The sequence below is a fragment of the Pituophis catenifer genome, unplaced genomic scaffold (genome assembly GCF_029215685.1).
Source record: "Pituophis catenifer annectens isolate HBS135680 unplaced genomic scaffold, rPitCat1.0.hap2 SCAF_1, whole genome shotgun sequence".
Classification (NCBI taxonomy): domain Eukaryota; kingdom Metazoa; phylum Chordata; class Lepidosauria; order Squamata; family Colubridae; genus Pituophis; species Pituophis catenifer.
In genome coordinates, this window is record NW_027256881.1 from 207,397,739 (window position 1) to 207,424,598 (window position 26,860).

The 26,860-nt window shown below is 36.3% G+C and overlaps 1 protein-coding gene across 1 annotated transcript in view; it reads left to right on the forward strand.

The window, feature by feature from the left end:
• PRPF40A (pre-mRNA processing factor 40 homolog A) overlaps nucleotides 1-21,311 on the forward strand; it is a 42,041-nt gene extending 20,730 nt beyond the window's left edge. Inside the window, exons 6-27 of the mRNA XM_070942052.1 lie at nucleotides 1,759-1,833; nucleotides 1,916-2,026; nucleotides 2,325-2,445; nucleotides 5,031-5,055; nucleotides 6,373-6,669; nucleotides 7,597-7,705; nucleotides 8,405-8,469; nucleotides 8,574-8,738; nucleotides 9,718-9,826; nucleotides 10,266-10,416; nucleotides 11,711-11,844; nucleotides 12,179-12,293; nucleotides 12,451-12,542; nucleotides 12,740-12,856; nucleotides 13,359-13,496; nucleotides 14,193-14,288; nucleotides 15,374-15,460; nucleotides 15,559-15,655; nucleotides 15,755-15,816; nucleotides 17,340-17,468; nucleotides 17,977-18,039; nucleotides 20,030-21,311. Of these exons, the coding sequence (XP_070798153.1) occupies nucleotides 1,759-1,833; nucleotides 1,916-2,026; nucleotides 2,325-2,445; nucleotides 5,031-5,055; nucleotides 6,373-6,669; nucleotides 7,597-7,705; nucleotides 8,405-8,469; nucleotides 8,574-8,738; nucleotides 9,718-9,826; nucleotides 10,266-10,416; nucleotides 11,711-11,844; nucleotides 12,179-12,293; nucleotides 12,451-12,542; nucleotides 12,740-12,856; nucleotides 13,359-13,496; nucleotides 14,193-14,288; nucleotides 15,374-15,460; nucleotides 15,559-15,655; nucleotides 15,755-15,816; nucleotides 17,340-17,468; nucleotides 17,977-18,039; nucleotides 20,030-20,122 (2,451 nt within the window). The 3' untranslated portion in view covers nucleotides 20,123-21,311. The remainder of the gene's footprint in view (nucleotides 1-1,758; nucleotides 1,834-1,915; nucleotides 2,027-2,324; nucleotides 2,446-5,030; nucleotides 5,056-6,372; nucleotides 6,670-7,596; nucleotides 7,706-8,404; nucleotides 8,470-8,573; nucleotides 8,739-9,717; nucleotides 9,827-10,265; nucleotides 10,417-11,710; nucleotides 11,845-12,178; nucleotides 12,294-12,450; nucleotides 12,543-12,739; nucleotides 12,857-13,358; nucleotides 13,497-14,192; nucleotides 14,289-15,373; nucleotides 15,461-15,558; nucleotides 15,656-15,754; nucleotides 15,817-17,339; nucleotides 17,469-17,976; nucleotides 18,040-20,029) is intronic.
• The last annotated feature ends 5,549 nt before the right edge of the window (nucleotides 21,312-26,860 follow it).

Consider the following 26,860-nt stretch of genomic DNA (forward strand, 5'->3'; position numbering starts at 1 on the left):
GGTTATGAATGTACAGTGATCTTCAATTTATGACCAAAGTTGGGGCCGGAATTTTGGTTGCTAAGCAATGCAATCCTTAATGAGTCATCATGTGGCCGGATCCCATTTTATAACCAGTTTGCTGTAGTCATTGAGTGAATCTTGGTCGTTAAGTAAATCATGTGCTTAAGCAAATCCAGCTTCCCCAATTAATTTTTTTTGTCAGAAGCAAGCTGGGGAAACCATTAATCATGATTATATGAATGAAGAATGTTGCAATCCTTGTAAATTATTGCCAGTTGCCAAGTACCTGAACTGCAATCAAAAGACTGCAGGGACGGTGCAGCAGTTGTGATTTTGAGGGCAGGCTATAAGTTACTTATTCCAAGGCCATTATAACTTAGAACTATCATTAAACAAATGGCCATAAATCGAGAACTCTACCTGTAGCCATTTTCATAAGCAATCCCTATAGGCTCCATTTTCCAAACAGGGAAAGTATATAAAAGTGTCCCTACAGTGAATTTTGACTCCTTGTAATCATATTAATATGTTGATGAATTTTCTTGACTTTATTATGGAAGTGATTTTCCATTATCGTCTTCTTGGATGTATTTTTCAACTTTATTTCCTACATCTGATGATGCTGATAAGGTTTCTGACATCAGAATTGATTAGGTGCTGCCCCCTGCTGTAGATGAGTGTGGCTTATAGAAAGGCTTTGAAAAGGACAGCTAGTATTGTCTTGAAATCTCAAATTTCATGTCCTCTCATCTGAAAAGTATTCATCTTTAGTATAAATTTATTTTTCTATGTCTCCATTACTTTTTTGAGTTTTTTTATTTCAGACAACACTATTTGCATATAGCTAGGCAATCACCTGTTATAAAACAATTAAGATCATATTCTGTTCACTTCTCCATTACTATCAGCATATTTGAGACTTAGATTTGATCACTGCAATCAGTGATATCATTTCTACATAATGCAGATTTAATTTTAAAAAACACATTAAACTATAGTTAATGAAGCTAGGCTATTCTGGTAAGCATTATTACATTTAATGGAAGCAGGAGTTTCCTGTTCACCATTGTTGTAACCTAGGTTCTTTTCATCTCTGAATAACTGCCATTTTGTAGATTGGGTTATATTTCATTGCGCGTAATTTGAATCAGAAACAAGGTAGATCATAAAAATATGATTAGCAGAGATGGCAATAGCGTGTCTTATGATCTTGAAATGACAGATTCCTTTATTTATATTGAATATGTCAGAGAATGTTCGGTAAGGTTTTGTTCCAATTGCTATGCTTTTCAAAATCCAACTGAGAAGTTGGACCATTAACTCATAAGATTTGGTCTTGTCCTATTGGCACAAACTGCCATCATCAATTTATTAATATGACTGGATAAATAACTATGTAATAAACAAGCATGCATCCCTCTTGATTACATCCCTAGCATTTGGAATCTAACAAGACAACCAGATAATGAACTTTTCATTGGAACTATTTAAAAGCATTGCATAACACCGAAAGAAATACATTGGTTTATAGTGACATTATTATTATTATTATTATTATTATTATTATTATTATTATTATTATTATTATTATGTTAATATCTGATAAAGGCTTAAAAAGCAATGTGATCAAAACCTTTGCTTTTTTAAGGTACAGAAATAAAATTAAGGAACAAGGTTATCGCTTTTATATCTTGAATAAAAACATAACTGCATTTCACTGGATTAAATTTTAATTCATATATTTTCTTTATTTAGCCTACACCTCCAGTTTGTGCGGTGCAACAAGCCACTCCAACCAATAACTCTACTAATGAAGAGCCCTCAAAACAGGTTTCATGTTTTTCTCTTAACAGTTTTGTTATACTCTGTCTTAAAATCCCAAGACAGAAATAGAATGTTCTATTTTCCTTAGAAATCTACGTGGTCAGAGCATAAGTCACCAGATGGGAGGACATACTATTATAATACTGAGACCAAACAGTCTACCTGGGAGAAGCCAGATGATCTTAAAACCCCTGCAGAGGTAAAAGAAGCAACTGAAAATGTAATTATTTAACTATCCATGTCTCACTGAATGAAAAAGAAATATTTACTATTAAGAAAAATGTTTCTTTTGATGTGCAATTCTAGTATCCTAGTCTTCATATTAATGCTGCATTAGGCAGAGAGTGCCCAAAGAATTTTATTTCATGAAACAAATTGTGTGTAACTTGTATCTTTGCAATTTTGCATCTTCATCCAAAGATTCTGAAAGCATTTTACTACATTCATTTCTGTATTATAGAATGATTTCTGATATTGTGTTGTTTCCCCTTCCTTAGCAATTGTTGTCAAAATGCCCATGGAAAGAATACAAATCTGATTCTGGAAAGCCTTATTACTACAACTCTCAAACAAAGGAATCCCGTTGGGCAAAACCCAAAGAACTTGAAGATCTTGAAGGTAATTATCATGATGTTTTATCTTCAACATAAGCTTTATAGATTGTGGCAATTCCAGTTAGTGAAGGTGGGAGATTCAGACCATATAATGAAATAATCTAAGATATTTTAAATGTTTTAGTTAAAGGAATAATTGGATAAATTATTGTTGATAAAAGATAAAAAGGATACAGTCACCCTCAGTAACTATAGAGCAGTGATGGCTAACCTTTTCGCCTTCGTGTGCCAAAAGCGGGACGAGCACGGGGGGGGGGGGTGGGGGTCAAACCCACGTGTGCCCACACCCATAATTCCAGTGCTGTGGAGTCGGAGTCGAGGAGTCGGAATCAGAGGAAATTTTGGGTACCTGGAGTCGGAGTCGGAGTCGGAAGTAAAAAAAACTGAGGAGTCGGAGTCGAAACATTTATCTCCCGACTCCACAGCCCTGCATAATTCAGTACGCCTTGCCCCCACGCGCATGCACGCGCGACACCCCTGTGCTTTCCCCGCTTTTGGCATGCGATGGCACGGTGGGCCCAGTAGGCCCGGTTTTCGCCCTCCCCAGGCTCCAGAGGCTTTCTTGGAGCCTGGGGAGGGCAAAAACAGCCTTCCCCACCCCCTCCGGAGGCTCTCAGAGGCTGGAAATAGCCTGTTTGCCGACTTTCGATGGGCCCAGAAGGCCCAAAAATCAGCTGACTGGCACATAACCTGCGTGCCAGAGCTGAACTAGGGCAATGCTCGTGTGCCCACCGATATGGCTCTGCGTGCCACCTGTGGCACGCGTGCCATAGGTTCGCCATCACGGCTATAGAGGAACAACCTATTGCACAGAACCACCAGCAATTTCAGACAGCAGTTCTAAAGGATCTTAGGCAGTGATCTGTTTTTAGCATTTGAGACTGGAATTGGTAGGAAATTCCAAAATTGTACCGAAATTATTAGTGATTTATACTCTATAGCTCATACATTAGTGTTAAGATGAAAAGATCAAAGAAGTGCATTCTTTAAATATAATGTTCATTAAGATTTTGGATTACAAGAATAAACATTAATACAAACTAAACTTGGAAAAAGAGAAAAGAATAGAAAAAAGAATGAAAAGTGCAGGAAAAAAGAAAAGGAAAAGAAAGGATATAATGAAGAAAAAGAAAAATATATAAAGAAGTGATTTCCAACATTCATCACAAGTATTAACAAATTTACTAATTCTTCATCCCTTTATGGTTACAAATATCTATTCATCCCATCCCTTATCTGTGAGCAAATTCATAAAAATCAACTTTTCAGTCCTGGTCTCAGCAAATAAAGCAATTAAAAGATTGCTAGAACTTTGCAAAACAATGTTTTATTTTAACCTTAATCAAATAAGCCATTTTACATTCCTTCTTTTTACCTCTGACAATTTTAATCTTAATCCAATCAAATGTTGTAGGACTTGATTTCTCTTTAATTCTTCTTTATCCCATTACACAGATTCCTGTGTGATGAGATAAAGCCTGTTTTGGTACTTTCTCTGCTATGTCAGATTAAATTTGGTTCCACATCTGTGGTTCCTTCATTAACACCTTTTAGAATAGTGTAGCCATAGAAGCAGATAATCATTATTGACATTGTTGATGTTGTAGTTACTAATTTTTGGCTCTGTTCTCTAATATTTTTGATGTTATAACATTTTATGTCATTTTGTAAGTCCCACTGTTAACTGACATCTAGAACACGCTTGTATTTTTTCCCTTCTGCTTAGAATTTTTGGTCCCCTTTAGTGTCTAGTATCCTAAAATCATAAAGTAACTTAATCTTTGGTATGATTTACAATAGCCAGGATAGCCAAAATAAGTCTGTTTCTAATGAGAAATTATTTTTATAGTTAATTCCAAAATCTTATGGTGAAAGTCAGTGTTCCAAATTCGTTAAATTCCTTAAATTGTTTATAACTTTAATATATCAAAATCTTACTTAGCTTTTTGCTGTCTATTTTAAATTAAGTTCTTAAACTTCTAATTATGTTTTCTTTTATTCAGAACTAAAGATAAATTTACCCAATGAGTTTTCAAATGTTCCAAAAATCTCTAATAGCTTTAAGTTAATAGGTAATTTTCAAAAGTGATTAGACAGCAGGGCTTGCAAATTTAGGGTCATTATAATGCTCAACTATGGTTGTGAACAAAATGGTTAAATCCTTTGTTCCCTGGCATTCAGACCTGTGGAAAATCACTCTCCTGCTATCTGCTTGTGAAGAGCAGCTATCCAGAACACATTTGAGTGATCTCTTGTCCTCTTTTTATCTGGAGAGGTTCCAGAATAGTGGTTTACTCACTGGTTCTTTGGTCTTTGCCACGGTCATTGGCTTAGTTTTTGCGAAGATGTCTTCAGTTCACCATACCTCCGCCAGAAGTCTGACGTCTGTATTTTTAAAATACCTTTTGTGTTCTGTCATCTGAAAAAGTTATTCATTCATTCATAAAACACTTGACATATAGGCTATACTATATTTTCACTTAAAAATAAAAAAAGTGATTTTTCACATGCAGAATGTTTTCGGGTCTATCTCTAAAATGATATAAAATATCTTAAATATATAAATACTTCTTTGTTCTTCTTTTACAGCAATGATTAAAGCAGAAGAAAGCAGGTATGCTTACAAATACTTTTCTTAAATATGTCTTTGTACTTAAACTAAAATGCAGTCAAAACTGATGAAAAGATTAATCCATTTTAAAAACCTTTTTGGAAGAGGAAAAGTAGAGATTAAATACAATATCTCGGAAAGTACTTAGATAATTATATATGTAGCATCAAGGTTGAAACCAGTATGTTGAACTACATTCCGAAAACAATTGACAATCTTAACAGGATTTGAAACAATGCTAGTACTATATCATTCCTGGTTTGCATCCCAGCAGCTGAATTTTACACAGTTTTAGCTTCTCAACCTGCTGATATTAATTGTTCAGTAACTGATGTAAAGAAAGAATGGATGTTCCTGGATATTCATTTCTAAGGAAGTAATTGATATTTCCCTAGAAAATGATTCAGCCTTTTCATAAAATTAGTTAAAATGAATGCATGTTGACAGCAAATTACAGTATTGTGACCTCTTAATTTTGAGGAACATAGCAGTCACAATCTGAGGCTTTTCCTATTGATGTGTTCCTTAAGTCTTAAAAACAATAGAAAAGGGGTTTTGGAAGTTTGAATTATGAGATTTACCTCCTGCCAAAAAAACCCTTAGCACGAGGCTGCAAGGAAAACCATAACCAAAAATGGAACACCTGCCTATATAAATTTTAATTTAGAAATCATTTAATTAAATATGCACAAATAATGTATGTTAGCGACTAATTTTTATAATTTGGAAGGAAGAAGCTTGCCTCTCCGTTTTATGTAAAAACAAGTGTGGAAGTTGTAAGTTTGAATGTATAGGAAGACTTTGCCCTGTCTTAATGAGTGACTTTAAGAATATCCAGTGAAATTGATGAGCAGATTAGGAATAATAAAAAGCACATTTTATCTCAGGTGTGATTAATTAGTAGTGATTTGCACAGAATATGATTTTCATTAATGTCTTGACTAGCTTTTAAAGTATTAAGAAGTATATTAATTGGCAGCTCTATTAATAACTAATAGCCTTGTTTACTAAATTAAGTGTGCTGGGTTGATATTCTATTTATAACTGCAGATACATGGAATTATATGTGATAGAACAGCCTGCATTTCATTAGACTTTTAGTAGAAATTTTTAAGGCATTAATGCTGTCAAACACCATGGCTTGCCTGTTCTGAAGGAGATGCAGAAAGATAGAAGCTGATGCTATCCCTGTCTTGTAAATCAGTTACAAATTGGACTTTTCATGGGGGAAAGTTATTTACAGATGTGCAGTGGAAAATATGATCTTTGAGAAATTGGCAGGATTTTTAGAACAAAAAATGATTTCTATTTCTATAACAGCAAATCCGAAGAATCTGCTCCAGTTTCATCTGCTGCGGTTGCACCAGGGATTCCAGTTGCTGCTGCCAGTGTTCCTGACATACCAGTACCTGTACCGTCAGCCCCTGTTGCTCCTGCTGTGGCCTCAGCTCCAGAATCAGAGCCTTCCGCTGTGGCTCCAATTATAGAAAATGATGCTGGAATAGCTCCTTCAACAGATGAGCAGGTACAGCCAGTGGCTCCTTCTGTTGTACAAGAACAGAGCATGGAAGTTATCACAAACTCTGTGGAAGAAACACCAAAGCAAGAATCCTTGGAGTAAGTAATAGTTCTTAATAACCTCATCTCCTATTATTTTTCAAGAGAATCTTTCATTGTTTGGGAGAAAAAAGTGGGTTTCTTTTCTTTAAAAAAATGGAAGAAGAAAAGACAAGAAAAGTACTGTTGTTGTTTTTTTAGTTGTTATTAACTTCTAGTACCTTTAGGGGCTTGTCATCTTAAATTGTGCAGGAGGAAAAGATAGCCACAATGGAGGCTTGGTTAAATAGATTATCTTTTAATTTCTTTTCCATTTCCTGTAGCAAAGATAAGAGGGAAAAGTTCCCAGAATATCTTTCATTTATTTTTCCTGCTAGAGAACCTTCTTGTGAAACCTGGAATCTTTTTCTTACAGGCTTGTTTTTCCAACTCTGGGTGTTATACATGGTGTTTCTTTATATTGCCATTTCTGTCCCGAATTTCATCTCATTTATGATAGACTATATATCCAATGAACAGAGAGCAACTTGCTAGGCCCATGTCATTTTGTAATAGCCTGAAGAATTGGACAGACTTAATTTATAATGAATTAAATGATTAAATCTTTTGAATAATGAATTCTTCATGGCAAGAATATGTAATTTGGATTGTCTCAGGGGCCACTTTAAGCTTTGCATAACATTGAGAACTGCACTCCAAAAGTGGGAGGAGCCAAAATTCAAAGGGGGCTGATTTTGGAGGATAGGCTTAAGGGACACACTAACTTTCTTAAGAGTGCTCATTTAAGGGACATCTAGTGTATTAGTTGTCTAAGTGAATGATGCATGTCAAATGTATTAATATATTTGGAACTATCCTAAAATGATTAACTAGCTATTACTTTTGAAAAGGCATCAGCCTAATATTTATGATTACTGCCTCAATAGATATTCCATTTAATTAATGTTGCTATTTGTTAAAGTAACCAACTTTTTTTTAAATTGATAGTGTTGTACCCAAAAAGGAAGAAGAGGAAGCCCAACCGGTTAAAAAAACTTATACTTGGAATACGAAAGAAGAAGCCAAGCAAGCATTTAAAGAACTATTGAAAGAAAAGGTTTTTATACTGAGTCAACTATTCTTTAAATTTCAAGAATTACAAATATAATTGATTAGGAGAGTAGCTGATTTTTGTAAGAACTTGAGTAACATTCATGCAAAAGTAAATACCAAATACTTTATCTAAACAAGTGGATTTTATAAAATGTCCTGTAAAAATCCATGGGGAAAAGATTTTTTAATATGGAAGTTTCAGTTCATAGGCAAGGCAGTTACAGGTTTTTAAAGTTTCAGGCAGATAAGTTGGGATAAGAAAGAGAGTTAGGTGTGTTTAGAATTTTGGATATTCTACTTAATCATGATTTCATTCTTGGTGATTGCTGAAACATAACTGCTGAATCAAAAAGTTAATGTTTTCTGAGTGATAGTTTTAATACCTTTAAAAACAAGAATTGGGAAATAAGTATTCTTGGGCTTGCTTTTTCTAGAAATGTGAAGGATTCTGTGACATCACAGTGATATAAGTGTGTTATACATGATATTTGTCATCACTATTATATAACTTTTTCTGGGAAAATATATTAACTATATTGGGTAAAAATGTATTATCCTGAGTGTAAAATATCAAGCCAGATAACTTATTTTCCTTTAGATAACAGAAAATTACATAAGATGAAGCAGTTCTTTTTAAGCTCCTCACTTGTGAAAACAAAATGTCAGTTCCAGAACTTGTGTGATTTATCTTATATATTCACAGCGTGTGCCATCCAATGCCTTTTGGGAACAAGCCATGAAAATGATCATTAATGATCCAAGATATAGGTATCACGAGATTATTTTATTTTCATTGCAAAGATGACTAATTTTATTTTCAATAACCTAGATATAAAAGGGCTAATTTTAGTTGATGTTTCTTCAATTTGCAGCGCTTTGGCAAAATTAAGTGAGAAGAAGCAAGCCTTTAATGCTTACAAAGTCCAGACAGAGAAAGAAGAAAAAGAAGAAACAAGATTAAAATACAAAGAAGCAAAAGAATCTTTTCAGCGTTTCCTTGAAAATCATGAAAAAATGACATCAACAACCAGATACAAGTAAGATTAGCTAATATATAGTCCAATGCTAAAATCTTAGTATCATGGCTGAGATCTTTCCTTAGGAACTCTATGTCTGCACACAGATTGCAATAACTACATAGGATAGGCTGGTGGGAATGACAGTACAGGTAGTCCTTGGGTTACTATGACAATTGAGACAAAGATATGTATTACCAAATGATGCAGTCGTAAAGCAGGTCATTGCATGTCTCCGTTGCTTAGCAACTGAATTCTGGTACTCCTGATTGCTCTGTAGAACTGCAGGATTCATTAAATGAAAACTCTTGTGATCATGGGAGGCAGGAGCCGCAGGCAAGCAGGTTGATGGATGAGGGCTACAGGCTTGAGAGGGTGCCAGAGAGCATGGGACTTGCTGTTGCATAGAGTTAGAGATGGTAGACCTTAGCAATGACAGCCTTCAGCAGTCTTTGCCCATTGCCAGGCCTCGATTTCAGGCCAAGCAGTGGACAGAGTGCTATCCTGTTGGTAAATAAATATTTCCAGTTTTAGTTGATAAGGAAATTGAAGGAAAATCTTCGGATTGAATTAGAGTAGGGGTCTCCAAGCCCCAGGCTATGGCCCACAGCTGGGCCTTGAGCTGTTTGAAACGAGCCGTGGGACTGGTGGGGTGAGTGCACATGCGCATCCCAACTTGTGCACGCTCCATTCGTGCGGAACCATCACCCCGCATCACCCCCAGCCAGTTTGCAAAGCTGGATAGGTTGGGAAACTCTGAATTAGAGGTAGAGAAAATTAAGAAGAACAATAATACAAATATTAGTGGTTGATGTTCAGAATACTTTTCAGATCTGTGTTAACTGCATATTGGTTCCTTTTTATCAAGAAGAAAAAAATAACTCGATACTAGTTTAAATAATAGAAGGAATAAGATGCTGGTAGTTATCAAGGGAAAATGAAGTCAAAATAAGATGTTTTTAATAGATTTATTATGTGATTTTTGTATTCCTGTATGTAGAAAAGCTGAACAAATGTTTGGAGAGCTGGAAGTCTGGAATGCAATTTCTGAACGTGATCGCCTTGAAATTTATGAAGATGTTCTATTCTTCCTGTCAAAAAAAGAAAAGGTAATTGATTATCTTTCTAACCTAAACAGAAAAAAATCTGTGTTGTACTCTGGGATAATAATGTCTACCGTATTTTTAAACAATATATTTGAGATTCGGAGAGTAAATTTCTGTCATGGTTTTGCCATAAAAATGCCTAATGCCTAATGACTGATAGAATTTGTTTCTTAAATAATTAACAAAAGAAGAGAAAACTTGATGTTCTAGTGTTGGATTTTTCTAGAAAGGAGTCAAATTAAAAAGCCTGGTAGTTCCTTGCTAAGATTAACACTTATCACCTTTCCCTGCAAAGAGGGATTTTTATAGAATTGAAAGTTCAGGCCAAACCACAGAAATAGGGTGCAGTTGTTCAGTATTTGTGCATGTCTATCATATCAATTATGGGCAATGCTGCATTTTAGGAAAACATCACTATTTTTTATGTCTGTCTTTTTTCCAGGAACAAGCCAAACAGCTAAGGAAGAGGAACTGGGAGGCATTAAAAAACATTCTGGACAATATGGCTAATGTCACTTACTCTACTACATGGTCAGAGGCTCAGCAGTATCTGATGGACAATCCTACATTCGCAGAAGATGAAGAACTTCAGAGTAAGGATAATCATGTTTTACCTTTCTATAAAAAAATGAACTTTTAATTGATAATAGCAACTCATCTATTAAAACTGTTAAATCAAAATTATAATTGAAGGCTTCTGCAATAAGTTTACCGTTCCATTACAACCACACTCTCAAAATCCTCTCCAAAGAGCTGGGATTTATCTACCATGGATTTGGACAGTGATTTGTATAGAACTGAGTAAATATTTCCCTGTCCCCCAAAAGCTGCCTCTTTCAGCAAAGCTTGCTTCTGTTGGTGAAGATATATAGTTTGGAATCCACATATAGAGATACAGTTTTAAACTTGCGATTGTGAATAAACACATTTATTTGTATTAAGAAATTATTGTGTTCTGAGTTAAATAATTAGCATAGGGCAAGTATAGAAATAAATACTGTATCTGTGTCCAGTTTCCAAGAGGAATCGTGAATAAACCTTGCCAGTACATATGAATAAGACAACTAGGTAGGCATTTTCAGGACATTGTCATTTAGTTTTTAGAACCTCTGTGTCACATAATTTTTGCCTTCATAATGGTATGAAATAAATCCATTTTTTCATTACCATAGTTTAAAAAAGGCCCCTAGATTGGGAACATAGGATTTGAATTATAGATGAAGTTATAGAATAAATTGCATGTTTATAATTTTGAAATCTCACTTTTAATCCTGAAGTCAGTTCGTTAAAAAATCTAGTCTTCAAGTTTAAGGCTGAAAGCTATTTTTCTTTTGAATACCGGTACTTCTTAACTGTGCTTTCCAGCTAAAATGGCTTCTAATGTGGGGGTTTTGCTGAAATTATTATATTCTGAAATCAGTTTGTAAAGAAGTGACTACTTGTTTGTTTGCCTAAGACATTTCTTTTAAGGTGGCTGTTCTGGACCAACTGGTTTACTTCAGATACACAGAAACAATAAAAATCAATTTTGCCACACTTTGATACAGATCCTTCTTATTAATCTGCCTTTGCAAGTCCATGAATCAAAAGTTAAAAGACTTTATTTTATATTATATCAGATGTACTGAATGTTGTGCAAGTGCCATTATAAAATTAGGCACTTTGGGACACTTGGAATTATCAATTTCACGGTCACAGAGTTTTGTATAGCTCTATATTGCAGTGTTTCAGCACCCTATTTAGAGTGAGATAACATTAACTAGCTTAATATTTACAAGCACAAAGAAAAAGTGTGTGTGTTTGAAGCTTGGGGAAGATCACAAACCAAGCGATTTATATTTTAAGTGACATATTTAATTTTATAAAAATGTACTCCTATTTTTGTAGATATGGATAAGGAGGATGCATTGATCTGTTTTGAAGAACACATAAGAGCACTGGAAAAAGAGGAAGAAGAGGAGAAGCAGAAAGGCTTACTCAGAGAAAGGCGACGACAGCGAAAAAACAGAGAATCTTTTCAGGTTACTGAGAAAATGTTAACTTCTATTTAGTACCAACTGCAGAGCTTTCAGATATTTTAAGTATCAGCTGGGTAAAAAAAATCAGCAGCTGTTCTGATTCTGAGCATTGTGAATATTTCAGTGATCTTTCTTTGACTGCGTGGAAAATTTCTTCCAAGATTAAAAGCTGGAGGAGGAATGCTGGGCAAGAGAGATTTTAGTACATTGGAAGAGCTAACTGATTTGACTTTCACATTAGAAGTTCTTTATGCTTTTTTGGGATTGTAAAAAAGGACAGTGTCTGGCTTTTTAAAAATTTAATTACAAGATTCCCCGTTTTCCACTTTTCCCCCAGATATTTTTGGATGAGTTGCATGAACATGGTCAACTGCACTCGATGTCATCCTGGATGGAGTTATATCCAACTATTAGTTCTGATATTAGGTTTACTAATATGCTTGGTCAACCTGGTAAGTGTACCCTCCCTTGCTAAGAGATTGGGCTAAGTAATGTTTGGATAATGTGTGTGAATATTTTTGGCATTTCTTACATTGCTAAGAAATGGAGCTTTTTGAATAAAGAGAGCTCGTGACCCATGTAAGGTCTCTTCCCCCCCCCCCCCTTTAGGTTCAACAGCACTGGATCTTTTCAAGTTTTATGTTGAAGATTTAAAAGCCCGCTACCATGACGAAAAGAAGATAATCAAAGATATTTTAAAGGTGAAGTAATGTACATTCTTAAATTAGGAGAAAAGCAGAATTTTTAATCCAAATTTATTACATTTATTTCAAAATCTGCTAGTTTTGAAAATAGTAGTATTGTATTTGTAATGCAATACTAGTAGTAGTGCATTACAAATATTTGTTTCTGTGGGATTCCTGTATTTTCCAGTATTATCAAAAACGTTGTATTGCAGGATAAAGGATTTGTAGTTGAAGTGACTACTCCTTTTGAAGACTTTGTAACGGTCATCAGTTCCACTAAAAGAGCTACTACATTAGATGCTGGAAATATCAAACTGGCTTTCAATAGTGTAAGTTTTTTTTAAATATATATCAATACATGTTAACACTATTAGATATTGATTGTGCCCAATGTTATTAAATAATATTAGTCTCTAGTGTCAATATATAAAATCGGTATTGTTGAATCTAAAGTATAAATTCTTCCTCAGTGATGAAATATGCACTCAGTTGGCTATTTAGGTAATGCCAGATCTTGATTTAACACTGAAATTCTAATGCTGAGAGTTCAGAGGTCGTCATTTCAGATACTAGTCTAGCGGAAGACCAGGCCAGTGGTCCCTGTTTTGTCTGAACAGGTAAATGAAAGTTTGCACAATCCTGCAGACCAGAATTTAATCTGAAACTTATTCTTGCAATGCCAAGCTATTGTTTTGTAGATATATCTGAACAACTTCTATATATGGCAAATGATAAGAAAAGTGGTTTGCAATGATATTGCATTATGACTACTTTCCCCTTTTTTCCTGCAATGATCCTTTCATTTAATGGCCCCTTGAATCTTTAATGCAGTTGTTAGAAAAAGCAGAAGCCCGTGAACGTGAGAGAGAGAAAGAAGAAGCTCGCAAAATGAAACGAAAAGAGTCTGCTTTTAAAAGCATGTTAAAACAAGCAACACCTCCCATTGAATTGGATGCAGTCTGGGAAGATGTAAGCATGTCCTACAGCATCTTGATTTTTTTTCTTTTATTTTAAAAATTAAAGAACTTTTTTCAACTATTTTAATTATTTAACGTATTACTGGATAATGACCTTCAAGAAATGTATGGTAGTATAATCAGTAGCAAATCTTTTCCAAAGTATAAGAGGAGTGATAATAGAAATATTATCAAGGAATGTAATTTAAGTATTTTAGGAAATAATTCAGAGAAACAGTAATGAAATGGAGAAATTCTCAGTGGTGTTCTTAATATAAAAGGGTGACGGGTGTGTTTCTTTATGAGGTGCAGATTTCTTTTATAGTCATAGGTTTAATATTCATAGAATGATAATATTGTTACTGCTATTATTGCTGAAAACAAAATTTTGTTGCTGATGTAATAGTTAATGCCACTTTATGAATTGCTGTCTAAATTCTTAACCTTCCATTTTCACCAAGGTATCCATGTGTAAGATGCAGTTATGGTAATAAAAAAAATCAATAGCTTCAGAAAATCTATGATTTACCTTATAATGTTCCAATGGAAAACAAAAGACAAGAGTTGGATGTATGCAAATAAATTCATGTGAAATGTGAATTAATAAACAATTTCTTTGGGGGCATGTTTTAAAAACCAAAACATTTTCTTTTTGGGAATACATTGCTTCATAAATTTGCATTACTAATATAATTCCTTTTTGATATAGATTCGGGAGAGATTTGTAAAAGAGCCAGCATTTGAAGACATCACTTTAGAATCAGAGAGAAAACGAATATTTAAGGATTTCATTTATTTACTGGAGGTAACGTCTGACATACCAGTTTAACACAATATTTTCTAATAGATTTGTACAAGTTCTCAAAGAATGGTTACTTTATAATGTTCACTGAAGAGTATTATAGCTATGTTGATACAGTTGAAACTGGTGGACGTGAGAAAGATCTTCAAAGGGCAGCTGTGGAACAAGTCCAGAAAAATGTGGGCTGGCCAACTTCAGCCAAGGCATTGCTCCGTGGTGGCAGGAAACCATAGAACGTGTTCTAGGAATTTCCCAGTCCTTTATTCTCATGCATGATTTTTCACTTACACATTGGTGATACTTTATATTTTTTACAATAACATTATCGCGGGCCAAATAGTGACTGGGGTCATTTTAAACCCTAGGAATATATGTCAGTTTGAGCATACTACTGGTGATTGATAGTTATCTTCATGAGCACTAGAGTTTTGCAAATTCTTTGAAAAAAGTGCTTCAGATTTCACTTGGAACACCTGTTCTTCAGCCGTTAATACAGCTGTGTCTTTTTCTGCACTGGCACAACTATCTCAGAAGCTGTTCTTGGCAATTTGTGGTTGTGCACAATCACTTCTTCGCCCCACCCCCAACACCCCTCACACACACCCAAAAGTGCAAGAGGATACCAGCTACTGTGTTTCCCCAAAAATAAGACCCTGTCTTATATTTTTTTGAACCCTGAAATAAGCGTTTGGCCTTCTTGCCATGCACTCAAAAGCCCGATTGGGCTTATTATGAGGGGATGTCTTATTTTGGGGGAAACAGTAGATTTATTCTTCCTCCTGCAAAGACTGCTGTAGAAAGGGTCTAAGAAGAAGTTCCTGGCAGGCTGTGGCAATATGATAAGTGCTGAAATTTGTTCAAGCAGAATAGTTGTTCTTCAGTCTCTCTCCTAGTAGATTTGCTGAGACTTTGGGGGGCGGGAGGAGTGCAACACTGGAATAAGGTCTATGTAGACCATAAGGGAGGTTTCCAAAAGCTTCCGTTACCGCCTCTCTGTGATTTAGGCAAGTAGTATAAGAAAGCAGCACTTTTGATAACTAGGTATTTGCTGTTTCAAAGCAATAATTCTGATTCTTTTGATGTTGCAGCATGAATGTCAGCATCATCATTCAAAGAACAAGAAGCACTCTAAAAAATCAAAGAAGCATCATAGAAAGAGGTCTCGCTCTCGTTCGGTAAGGCCTTTGATAACATGCTACAGGGAACTCATCTCAAAAGCTATCTTTAAAAGCTCTTATATGTTAAGCATACTTTTTTTTTTATTTCTTTAAAGGGCTCAGAATCCGAAGATGACGATAGCCATTCAAAGAAAAAGAGGCAACGTTCAGACTCACGCTCAGTTTCTGAACGCTCCTCCAGTGCAGAATCTGGTATTTTTTTCTCTAAATCTTGGCTGGGAGGGGGGGGGGGGTGCTAAATTTCAACAATCTGATTTCCCTTTCATTTCCTAATTTGTTTTGCATCAATAGAGAGAAGCTACAAGAAGTCAAAGAAACACAAAAAGAAAAGCAAAAAGAGGAGACACAAGTCTGTGAGTATTTCTGTTTTGCATCTTTCAGTATGAAGGATTTTCAATATCTTCTATTTTCTAAGTTTTAAATAACGGTTATGCATCTGTCTCACAGCTTGTTAGTATGATCAGCAAATGTATGTATTTATTTATACATGCAATTTATGTAATTGCCTTTGGTGGTGCTAAGCAATATGCAAAGATTAAAACCAAAAAAATCATAACATTAATAGTAAAATCAATTTTAAAAACATGAATGTATCACATGTCTGTGTTGGAAGAACCATTAGTGCTTTAGTGACTAAAAAAAATACAAAACATTCAAGCAAGCACACTTAATTTCCGGACTCAAGTGCCTGTGAAAATATTTAGGTCTTTAAAGCCTTAAGAAAGACAAACAGGGTCAAGGCCATCCCAAAGGCAGGCACAGTAACAGAGAAGGATGACAGGATCTGGAATATGCCAACTCTGCTCATTCTGGTGGGGTTGACAGACAGGTGGCCTAATGCTAATAGATAATACTGCAACCAAGGATTAGGGTTTGTTTTTAAATGAGAACTTGGATTCAGTTCAGTCTTGTGGACCTATTTGCAACAGCATTGCTGCATATTTAGGTTGACTGTCACCTATTTCAGCTTACACATTAGTAACATAGAGGAATAAGCAGTACCATTTTTATAATGGTTGTGGCCAACTTCAAGCCTTGCATTTTTTTTCCTCCTCCTTTTGTGAACTAGAATTTCAGTGTGGCAGTGCTTAATATGTCAGGTTACTGAGCAAAGGGAAAAAGCCAAAATTTATACTCTAGTTAGCTTGACTTGATATCTACGGTTAAGATAAACTTCAGGATTTGATGTAATTCTGAAGAATTAGTGGAAGTCGGAAAGTTTAATCCAACACAGTTTTACAGCATTAGTTTGGAGCACATGAAAATTATTTAGACAGAGTATATTTATTTATTTATTAAATTTATATCCCGCCCTTCTCCCCGAAGGGACTCAGGGCGGTGAACAGCCGAGAATTAAAATAACATGCAATATAAAAGTTAAAATAATTAAAAATAAATTAAATTAAACGGCCGCCCCAATTTAAAACCCTTAGCAATACAATTAAAAACCCCTAAAATCTATTCAGGCCAGGCCGGCTTGCTGAAATAAAAATGTCTTCAGGGCCTTACGGAAAGTGCGGAGATCCGGAATCAGCCATATTCCGGGAGGTAGCTCGTTCCAGAGGGCGGGTGCTCCCACAGAGAAGGCCCTCCCCCTGGGGGCCGCCAGCCAACATTGCTTGACTGACGGCACCCTGAGGAGGCCCTCTCTGTGAGAGCGTATTGGCCGGTGGGAGGTTATCGGTAGCAGCAGGCGGTCTCGTAAATACCCTGGCCCTAAGCCATGGAGCGCTTTAAAGGTGAGAACCAACACCTTGAAGCGCAGAGGGTTCACATTTTAGAAGAATCTTGGGGTAGTACACTGGAAATTGCAGTATATTGCTGTTTGCAATATATTGCTGCTTTTGATTTATATTCTTTATTTTATTTTGCACAGGATTCCCCGGAATCGGATGCAGATCGAGAAAGAGAGAAAAAAGAGAGGGAAAACGAAAAAGAAAGAAGTAGACAAAGATCTGAATCTAAGCATAAATCGCCACCTAAGAAGAGACCTAACAAAGATTCTGTAAGTTTGTTTTATTTTATTTTGTTCAGTATATTAATGACTGCAACATTTCTGAATTATACATGATTTCTGGAATACTATTTCCATTCCATAACCACAGTTTACTTTGATCACACATGAACATCCCATGAAGCACATAACAATCTTTGACAGTCTTTAGTGTGGCTTGCTGCATGTGCCTTGCTCAGAGTATGTGCGTGCTTGCACATACACACACACACACAGAGTGAGAGAGAGAGATTTATTTCTAGCAAGTTGGAGAAAATATATGAATGATGCTGGGGAGAAGGCTTGCAAAAATCAGCCTGTTTGCTCATCCCTGCATGCAAATTACTCTCAACACAATCTGCCAAATAACTGTTTAAAAATCTCTAATAACACAATTGGTAACACAGCAGATCCTTTTTGCAAAATCCCTTTTCCATAAAACACATCATCATCCTGTTTGATGGGCTGGATAAAGTGCAATTTGGATAAGGAAGGTCATTCTGGCATGTTTTCTTCCCAGCACAATCCTGCAACCAACAGCGTTCGATTACAAGAAACATCAGAAGAAGCAGATCAGATTCGGGTAAGACCAGATATATTGCATTTGGTGTGGTGTAGTATGGTGGGGCATGAGAACAAAAAGAAATGAAGTTTGCACATACTTTTTATAAAATGCAATTTTTGAAAGATCTCAGAATATTTAGTTCAGTATGTTTGAACGGTCAATATTTGGAGACTCAATGAAATCTGTTCAAATCAGAGATTTAATCGAAGAGGAGGGGGAGGAGATAAGGTCAGTTTATACAGGCATTTGCCAAAAAATGAAATTTCTGTAACATCTTTTATGTCAACACATATAAAATGACACGTATTATTCATCTGAATAATAGTATAAATGTTTATTATATCCTTCTAATTACTATATTTTTGATATGCAGAATGGCACTTGAAAATAACTCCCCCACCCCCCACCCCAAAAAATTAAGGTTACAGATGACCTAGATGAAAACAAGACATGTCCTCAGGAACTTTTACATAGGCTATTGGATATGTAATTATCAGAAACAATGTTTATTTGAACATGTGAATGCCTTTGTAAGGTTAACTTAGACTAATAATTGGGGATGTGGGACGGATAGTTTGCAGTGTGAAAGTTATTTGTGCGAAATTAATTTTTTTAAAAAATAATGCTGGCAGAACCTGGTTAAGTGACAGTACCCAACTGAACTTAAGTTGATCTAGATAGCCAACTAGGATTAGTCCCAATTAATACATAAATAGGAGTTTATCTGAAGGGTCTATAGTTTTAAATTGACAGTTCCAATTATCATTTTTTCTGATTGATAATTCTAATTTTCCTTACATCTTGGATTGAGGATTCAAAGATCACCTGATCCATTTCATCTGGCTGTGAAGTGTTGATAAACTTTGACTTAGATGACTAAATGAGAATTTTAAGCAAGTTGTATTTTTAATATTTAAAATGGATATTTAATAATAGTTAAAGGGTCACTAAATCTTCATCTGAGAAAACAGAACAGTTTAGTGCTGTTATGCCAGTAACCATTCCTGATGGACTATTTGAAAAAATACTTTGTGACTTGCCTTAGGGAACATGCAAGGAATATCATTAATTTTTTTAAAGAAAAACTATTGGATTGGATGAATCAGTTGTCTATTTTAAAAAAAGACTATTGGATTGGATGAATCAGTTGTCTATCAATATGAGTCTGCTTAACAGAATGGATTCTTCTGTTAATGTATCACAGACTGATAGGTATTTTGAGTGCCAATTTTGGGTAGGTGCATTTGAAGATGAGTAGGAAAATAGCATTAGACTACTCAGTGTTAAGCACAGCCTTAAAATTGCTTCTTAAATTCTGGTTGTATCCAGATTATCCCTTCACATTCTCCATTTGCATAACAGGAAAATATAATTATTTAGCACAGAATTTTATAGAAATAATTTTGCAGTAGTTTTTTTCCCGCCACCATCAAACAAGTATGAAATCTGTATTACCTGTTGGTAACCAAATTGCTTTTCTTAATATGGAATTTGTGTGTAGCATAAGAGGTACCGCCCAATAAAATCAGTCCTGGGAGATGAGGATTACAGGGTGGGCTGGGCAAGAAAGGCGGCTGGTCCCTGATCTAAAAGGAATTGAATCAGGAGTGAAATGCTACCGGTTCGGACCGGATTGCCCGATCTGGTAGTGATGGTTGGTTCAGAGAACAGGTAGCAAAAATCCCTGCCCACCCCATGCCCAGCTGAGCCACACAATCATCAGAGGCTTTTTTTTTTACTTTTAAAAGCATAATCATCAGGCTTTTTTAAAAAAAGCAAAAAAATGCGTTTAAAAGAAAACAAAAGCCTCTGACCATCAGGCAAATCAGCTGGGATCATCAAAGCCTTTTAAAAGTATTTTTTTGTTACAACCTCTTCGGCCAAAGAGGTTGTAGAATGCAATGTTTTATCTTGGCTGTACACTGCCCTGAGTCCCGCAGGAGAAGGGCGGTATAGAAACAAAATAAAATAAAATAAATAAAATAAATTTGTCATTATCTGTTTGCAGGGTTATTGGGATACCTCTGGTAGTGAATTAAGTGAAGGTGAACTTGAAAAACAAAGGAGGACCCTCTTGGAACAACTGGATGAAGATCAATAAGAAATATTTATACCAAATATGTTTACAAATTTGATTTAATAAAGATATAGATGACTAATTTCAGGAAATGGATTCCAATGTTCTGAGTTACAGTGGCATAATTGTGGCTCTTCGGTTCCCTTCCATAACTAAATATTTGACACAGGTAGCAGTTTGGCAAAGACGGTGAATATTCAGGATTCAACCTGAAGTCCTATTTCTTATCATCTAGATAGCCTGTATATATCCCCCCCCCCCCATGTACCGTTCCAATTCTTAAGACAGCACATTAGGATGAGCAGAAAAGCTTTTTTTAAAAAAAAAAATCTTTAAAATAGTGGCTTGGAAAAATATTTAAGCCTTTCAGGCCTCTCATCTCTAAAATGGCTCACACTCAAAAGTCATTAAATTCTTTTCCTTGTCAAAGAAGCTCCAAGCGCAGGTGCACCTGCCCCTCCTGAAAAGAAGCTTGGTTATTTTCTTGCCGTTCCAATTGGGTTGGGTGGTTACTCCTTTTCAAAGACAGGAAAGGAAGAGGGAAGATGCTTTTTTTCTTGTTTTGATTTATGGTAATCCAGGAACCGGTGTTAGGTTTTTGAGAGTTACCCTTCTGGCCAAATTGATGATGGTGATTTCTATTGAACACTGACCGTAGGTTGAAATGTATACAAGAGCTTTACTCAGAGCTTAATTTTTAGTGTTAAGTTTTAAAACTGTGAAAACTAGACGATTGGTGGAAATCCTATTAGGCCCTTAATTATAAATCTGGTAAAATATACTTACAAAATATCATAGCTATCGCTTTTATTAGAGGAGAAAAATCTGGAATATTTAAAACAATTGGTAGAGGGCATTGTTTCAGCAAATCACAAAATCAGACTGTAAATTAATTGCAATATGTTGCCTTAAGGACTTTCCGAAGAATGTACCACCAAATTTTGAAAAGCAGTTGCAATACTCTTCTTTAGAAAATCAATGTTGATGTAATATTTTTCTTTTTAAGATATGTTGATCGGATGTTTAAAACTTGTTTTCCTTTCATTCTGTTCTCTTCCTTTGTACTAAATAACTTCTATCTGACGTTGATTTGATGAAGTACTATCTACCTATTCATTCAGGAGTATTGACTACTGTGGTACAGACTAAAATCTTTCTGATTTGAATATTTTTGTACATTTTTATCACTTATTAAACCTTGTCTTCTAGTGTGTACTAGTATTTTTCCGTTTTATAAAAACTTATGTAAAATTGACACATACCAATTTTACATTCTCTCACTTGTTACTTTGAAGAGTGCATGTAGAAATACATTTCTCTAGTATAATCGTTCTAACGTATGTTTAATAATAGCAACAGAAAAGGCCTCTTCAGGATATATCATAGCATTAACATGGAATATTTTATGTGATTATTTAATATAATGATGTTACTTCAAAGTTGATTTTTCACTATAGTAATTATAAGTCTTGATATTTCTTCAACTTTCTAAGAAATAAGATTTTTAGAATAAGTTGCATACAGTCAGTCATTCTGATTACATATATTAATTTAAGTAAAAGTGAAATTAGTTTGAACCAGTGGTCACACAAAAGGTGTAAAAAACGTCAGTCGGGCACTTCTGTTGCAAGACAGTGTGAGATGTGAATGAAAACAAACTCCAGCAGATGTATCTCCTGCAGTTCAATTGCTTCGACAACTGTTCATGATATGCTCCAAACTCATCTTTGCTTAAGATGTAATCTGATCATTTAGTGACAGTTATATTTGTTCCTCATCCATTGGTTCAGATAAAATCATAGTGCCATATTTAGAAAAGGACAAGGTACTGGGAAATATATTGTTGCAGAATGATGCTATCATGATTCTGGTGATAAGTTGTAATTATTCTCCAGGTTCTGGATCGTTGATGTAGAACATGATGGAATCATAATATATATTTTGCTAAACTTGTTAAAAAAACCTATTTTGAAAAACTGTAAGTGTTGTCAGCTAGTTTAAAATTCCGTAGTAGTAACCAACAAGAGACAGACAAAAAAAAAGCCACCCATTATATTAGATGGCTCATTGTGACTAAAATACTCAGGTTTATATTGAGACTAGAATCCTATCCCAAGAAAACAGATCAAAGCTTCTCCCTCCCCCACCCCCATGCAGTAATATTTATGTAAAATACTTTTATTACTTTGCATAATTTACATGAAGGAACATGTTTCTAAGTAAATATTAATTTTTAAAGCATTGTCTTTATTTTTCCATTAAAAATAAAATGCTATAAATATAACACCGTTTCTTAATATTTCTCCATATCTATGCAGGTTACATGGTAACTCAAATTTTCAGTTTATGGAGCCATTATATAGAAATGTGTTTTTGTCTTTTGTAAAATGTCTTCTAATCTTCCTTCAAAAGAGGTGAACAATATATAGCAGAGCTTTTTCCTTTGTCGTACATGGAAGTTCTGCTGTGGCTCAAGGACATTCTTAACTGGGATTATTCCTCCCACTGCGAAGCCAGGCAGGATCACTTACGACAGAATCAGCTTGCCAGTTCTTTTTATCCTGTCTCTGCCTACAAGCAAATTTCCAGAAAAACGTTTGACATAATTTTTGACTTTTCTTGCAACTTTCTTTTCTCTCTGATGCCTGTAATCAGGAAGTTCTATACTCTCCCTGGACACATCAGGGAAAGTTGGTGATTGGGTTTGCCATTCCTGGACATGGCCCTTTAAGAGAAACAAAGGCATGCTGGACCAGATTGCTCTCCTACTTACCCAAAAGGCCCTTTTTTCACAGGTGCACAATAGATAAGAGGTTAGGTTTCTTACAGCAATGGGGTTCACAGGAGTCAGTCTCTGGGAATCAAGGAACTCGGAGATTGAAGGAAACATTCCTTATGGCACCACATCAGGGGAGGCATCCAGGCTTCTGTAGTAGTTCAGGCAAGGAGACATTCCTGTGCTTATCCCCTTGGATTCCACCATGCCCTCAATGTTCTGAGGCCCTAGCCATTCAAGGAACCTGACAGCATGGTTAAGAGTATGGTGGCCACTATCTTGAAGAGATCCAAGAGAGGGAATGGCTTTTTGTTCAGTCTCTTCACCACTTGCCAACAAGCTAATTTGAGAAGGGAAAAACAATGACTCCTAGGATGCTGGGCATACATCCTTGAGTATAAAGTCAGGCTTTTATCATCGAGAAGGGGAAGCTAGTCCAGGAGGTACAGAGGTATGTAAGAAATTAAGTCCAATCCATTTTCTATTGAGCCACTTTCAGATTCTGGATAACCCCAGTATTTCTTTGAGTACTATATATAGCACTTTGATCCTAGATAAATTGAGTCAGGAAGATGAAAAATATATTCTTCTGCAGGCAAACAGGCCCTGGCTCTAGCCATGTTCAAGTCTGGTAGATGTTTCTGATTGCACTGATTGCAAGAGACCAGCTAATAACTCCAAAAATCCCTGCAATGGATGCAATGGCATTTTTTGAGAAAGAGCTCATGAGACCAATATTTTGACAAAGAAGTGCGTGTCATATATATTTAGCCAATACTTTTTTTGGAGATGACTTCTAGTAAGATACACTAGTGATAGACTGCCAAGGCAAACTGGCCAAGATTGGAATCTCCACTATCCTAGTCTAGTGCCAGTTCTACAAAGTTCTCCATGTCAGGAGACTTGCAACTGAAACTCGAAAAATTAGAATATCGTGCAAAAGTTCATTTATTTCAGTAATGCAACTTAAAAGATGAAACTAATATATGAGATAGACTCATTACATGCAAAGCCTTGATTTGTCATAATTTTGATGATTATGGCTTACAGCTCATGAAAACCCCAAATTCACAATCTCAGAAAATTAGAATATTACATGAAATCAATAAAACAAGGATTGTACATAGAACAATATCGGACCTCTGAAAAGTATAAACACACATATGTACTCAGTACTTGGTTTGGGCCCCTTTTGCATTAATTACTGCCTCAATGTGGAGTGGCATGGATGCTATCAGCCTGTGGCACTGCTGAGGTGTTATGGAAGACCAGGATGCTTCAATAGTGGCCTTCAGCTCTTCTGCATTGTTCTGTCTCATGTCTCTCATCTTTCTCTTGGCAATGCCCCATAGATTCTGTATGGGGTTCAGGTCAGGCAAGTTTGCTGGCCAATCAAGCACAGCAATCCCATGGTCATTGAACCAGGTTTTGGTACTTTTGGCAGTGTGGGCAGGTGCCAAGTCCTGCTGGAAAATGAAGTCAGCATCCCCATAAAGCTCATCTGTGGAAGGAAGCATGAAGTGCTCCCAAATCTCCAGTTAGATGGCTGCGTTGACCCTGGATTTAATGAAGCACAGTGGACCAACACCAGCAGATGACATGGCTCCCCAAATAAACACAGACTGTGGAAACTTCACACTGGACTTCAAGCATCTTGCAGCGTGTGCCTCTCCATTCTTCCTCCAGACTCTGGGTCCTTGGTTTCCAATGAGATGCAAATGTTGCTCTCATCAGAAAAGAGGACTTTGGACCAATGAGCAACAAACCAGTTCTTTTTTTCTTTAGCCCAGGTAAGACGCTTCTGACCTTGTTTGTTGTTCAGGAGTGGCTTGACAAGAGGAATACGACATTTGAAGCCCATGTCCAGGATCCGTCTGTGTGTGGTGGCTCTTGATGCACTGACTCCAGCCTCAGTCCACTCCTTGTGAAAGTCCCCAACACTTTTGAATGGCCTTTTCCTGACAATCCTCTCCAGGCTGCGGTCATCCCTGCTGCTTGTGCACCTTTTTTTTCCACACTTTTCCCTTCCACATAACTTTCAATTAATGTGCTTTGATACAGCACTTTGGCAACATCCAACTTCTTTTGCAATTACCTTTTGAGGCTTTCCCTCCTTATGGAGGGTGTCAGTGATGGTTTTCTGCACAACAATCAGGTCAGCAGTCTTTTCCATGATTGTGATTCCTATTGAACCAGACTGAGAGACCATTTAAAGGCTCGGGAACCCTTTGCAGGTGTTATGGCTTAATTAGCTGATTAGAGTGGGACACTTTGAGCCTAGAATATTGAACCTTTTCACAATATTCTAATTTTCTGAGATTGTGAATTTGGAGTTTTCATGAGCTGTAAGCCATAATCATCAAAATCATGACAAATCAAGGCTTGAACTATCTCGCTTTGCATGTAATGAGTCTATCTCATATATTAGTTTCATCTTTTAAGTTGCATTACTGAAATAAATGAACTTTTGCATGATAATCTAATTTTTCGAATTTCACCTGTATGTTTTAAAATCTGGAACAAGGCTAAGTCCAAATCTATTTGTCTCTAAGGGCAGCAATGTCAGAAAGAAAATGTTTGTCCTTCTGTCCCTAATGGAAAGATGGGCAACGTATTAGCTCCTTCACCCATTCTCATTACCCCCTTTTCATCCCCTATCTAAAATCAGCTACAAAGGAATCTGGCTCCCACTTTAGTAATCTACCAGCTGTTTTTTTACTTACAGGTATCCATGTGACTGAGCAAGAAAAAGGTCCATATTCAAGTAAAATGGTGATTTTTCTTGTCTAACAGTGATGGTGAACCTGACACGTTTGTCACAGATGATGCCAGATTTTCAGTGACATGTCAGCATTCACCAGCATCAGACAATTATTCTCAAAAGCATGCCCCATTCTTGTGTGATTTTTTGGAGGCTGCCGAGGCTGTGCAAGAATGGGATGTGCCCTCACGGCCTCTGGCCCCTCCAGAAGTTACACGAGAGGGCCATGCAAGTGCCTTTGAAAATTGTGCGAGAATGGTGTGTGCTTTTGCATGGTTTTTTGAGGCTGCAGAAGCTGAAAAGAACATTCTTCAAAGCAGCTTCAAGAAAGAAGGCCTGGTGCAGTCTTGGGTAGGCTGCAAGGGCTTGTGCACAGAAAGAATACCACATGAAGGTAAGTGTGTGGCAAATCTTGGAGGATGCTTGACTGTGGAAGCAATTACACCATTCCCCAAGACACCTACACCTTGGGAAATAGTGCAAGGCGGACTTTGTGAGTGGCAGTGGTGGCACAAGGGCTGAAGCTGAGGCCTAGAGCGCTACTTCAGGCATAGCCTCAGTGATGCTGCAAATTGCCACTATTCAGTGTGGCAGGGTGGGGGTGGAGTGCGTGACACTCCATCAGAGTCAAGTCAGGTAAGTATTGTCCCAATTTTAAACATGCCAAGCCAAAAGATTTGCCATCGGTCTTCTAGCACATCAGTATCTACTACAATGGCCTACAGAAATGACTATGTTACTTCCCCCACCCCACACCCTTTCAATCATGTCCGATTCTTGGAGACTGCCAGGACTGCAGTTTTCATGGGAAAATTTTTCAGAAGTGACTTGCCATTGTATCCTTCCTAGAAAAAATGATTGGCCCAAGGTGACCCAACTAACTTCTTGTCCAAGGTGGGATTAGAACTCAAGGCCTCACGGTTATTAGTCTGAGGCCTTAAGCACTGCATCAAACTGTTACTTGATGCACTAATATCCCATAGTAATACCCAAACCTATGTAATCTCTGTTCTTTTTGTCAGTGCCACATTCTTCTGGCAAAATCATTTTGGACAAGCAATATTTGAACTGAGCTGCCAATAGAGGCTGTGTCACGTGAATTAGGTCATCAGTCCTTTCTTAGCACTCAAATCTACACCAGTAGGTGATTTCTAGTCATTATTCTCTTTTTCACACACAGTTCTAAGATGGCTTCTCATCTAGCTGAGAAATCCCTTTCAAGGAC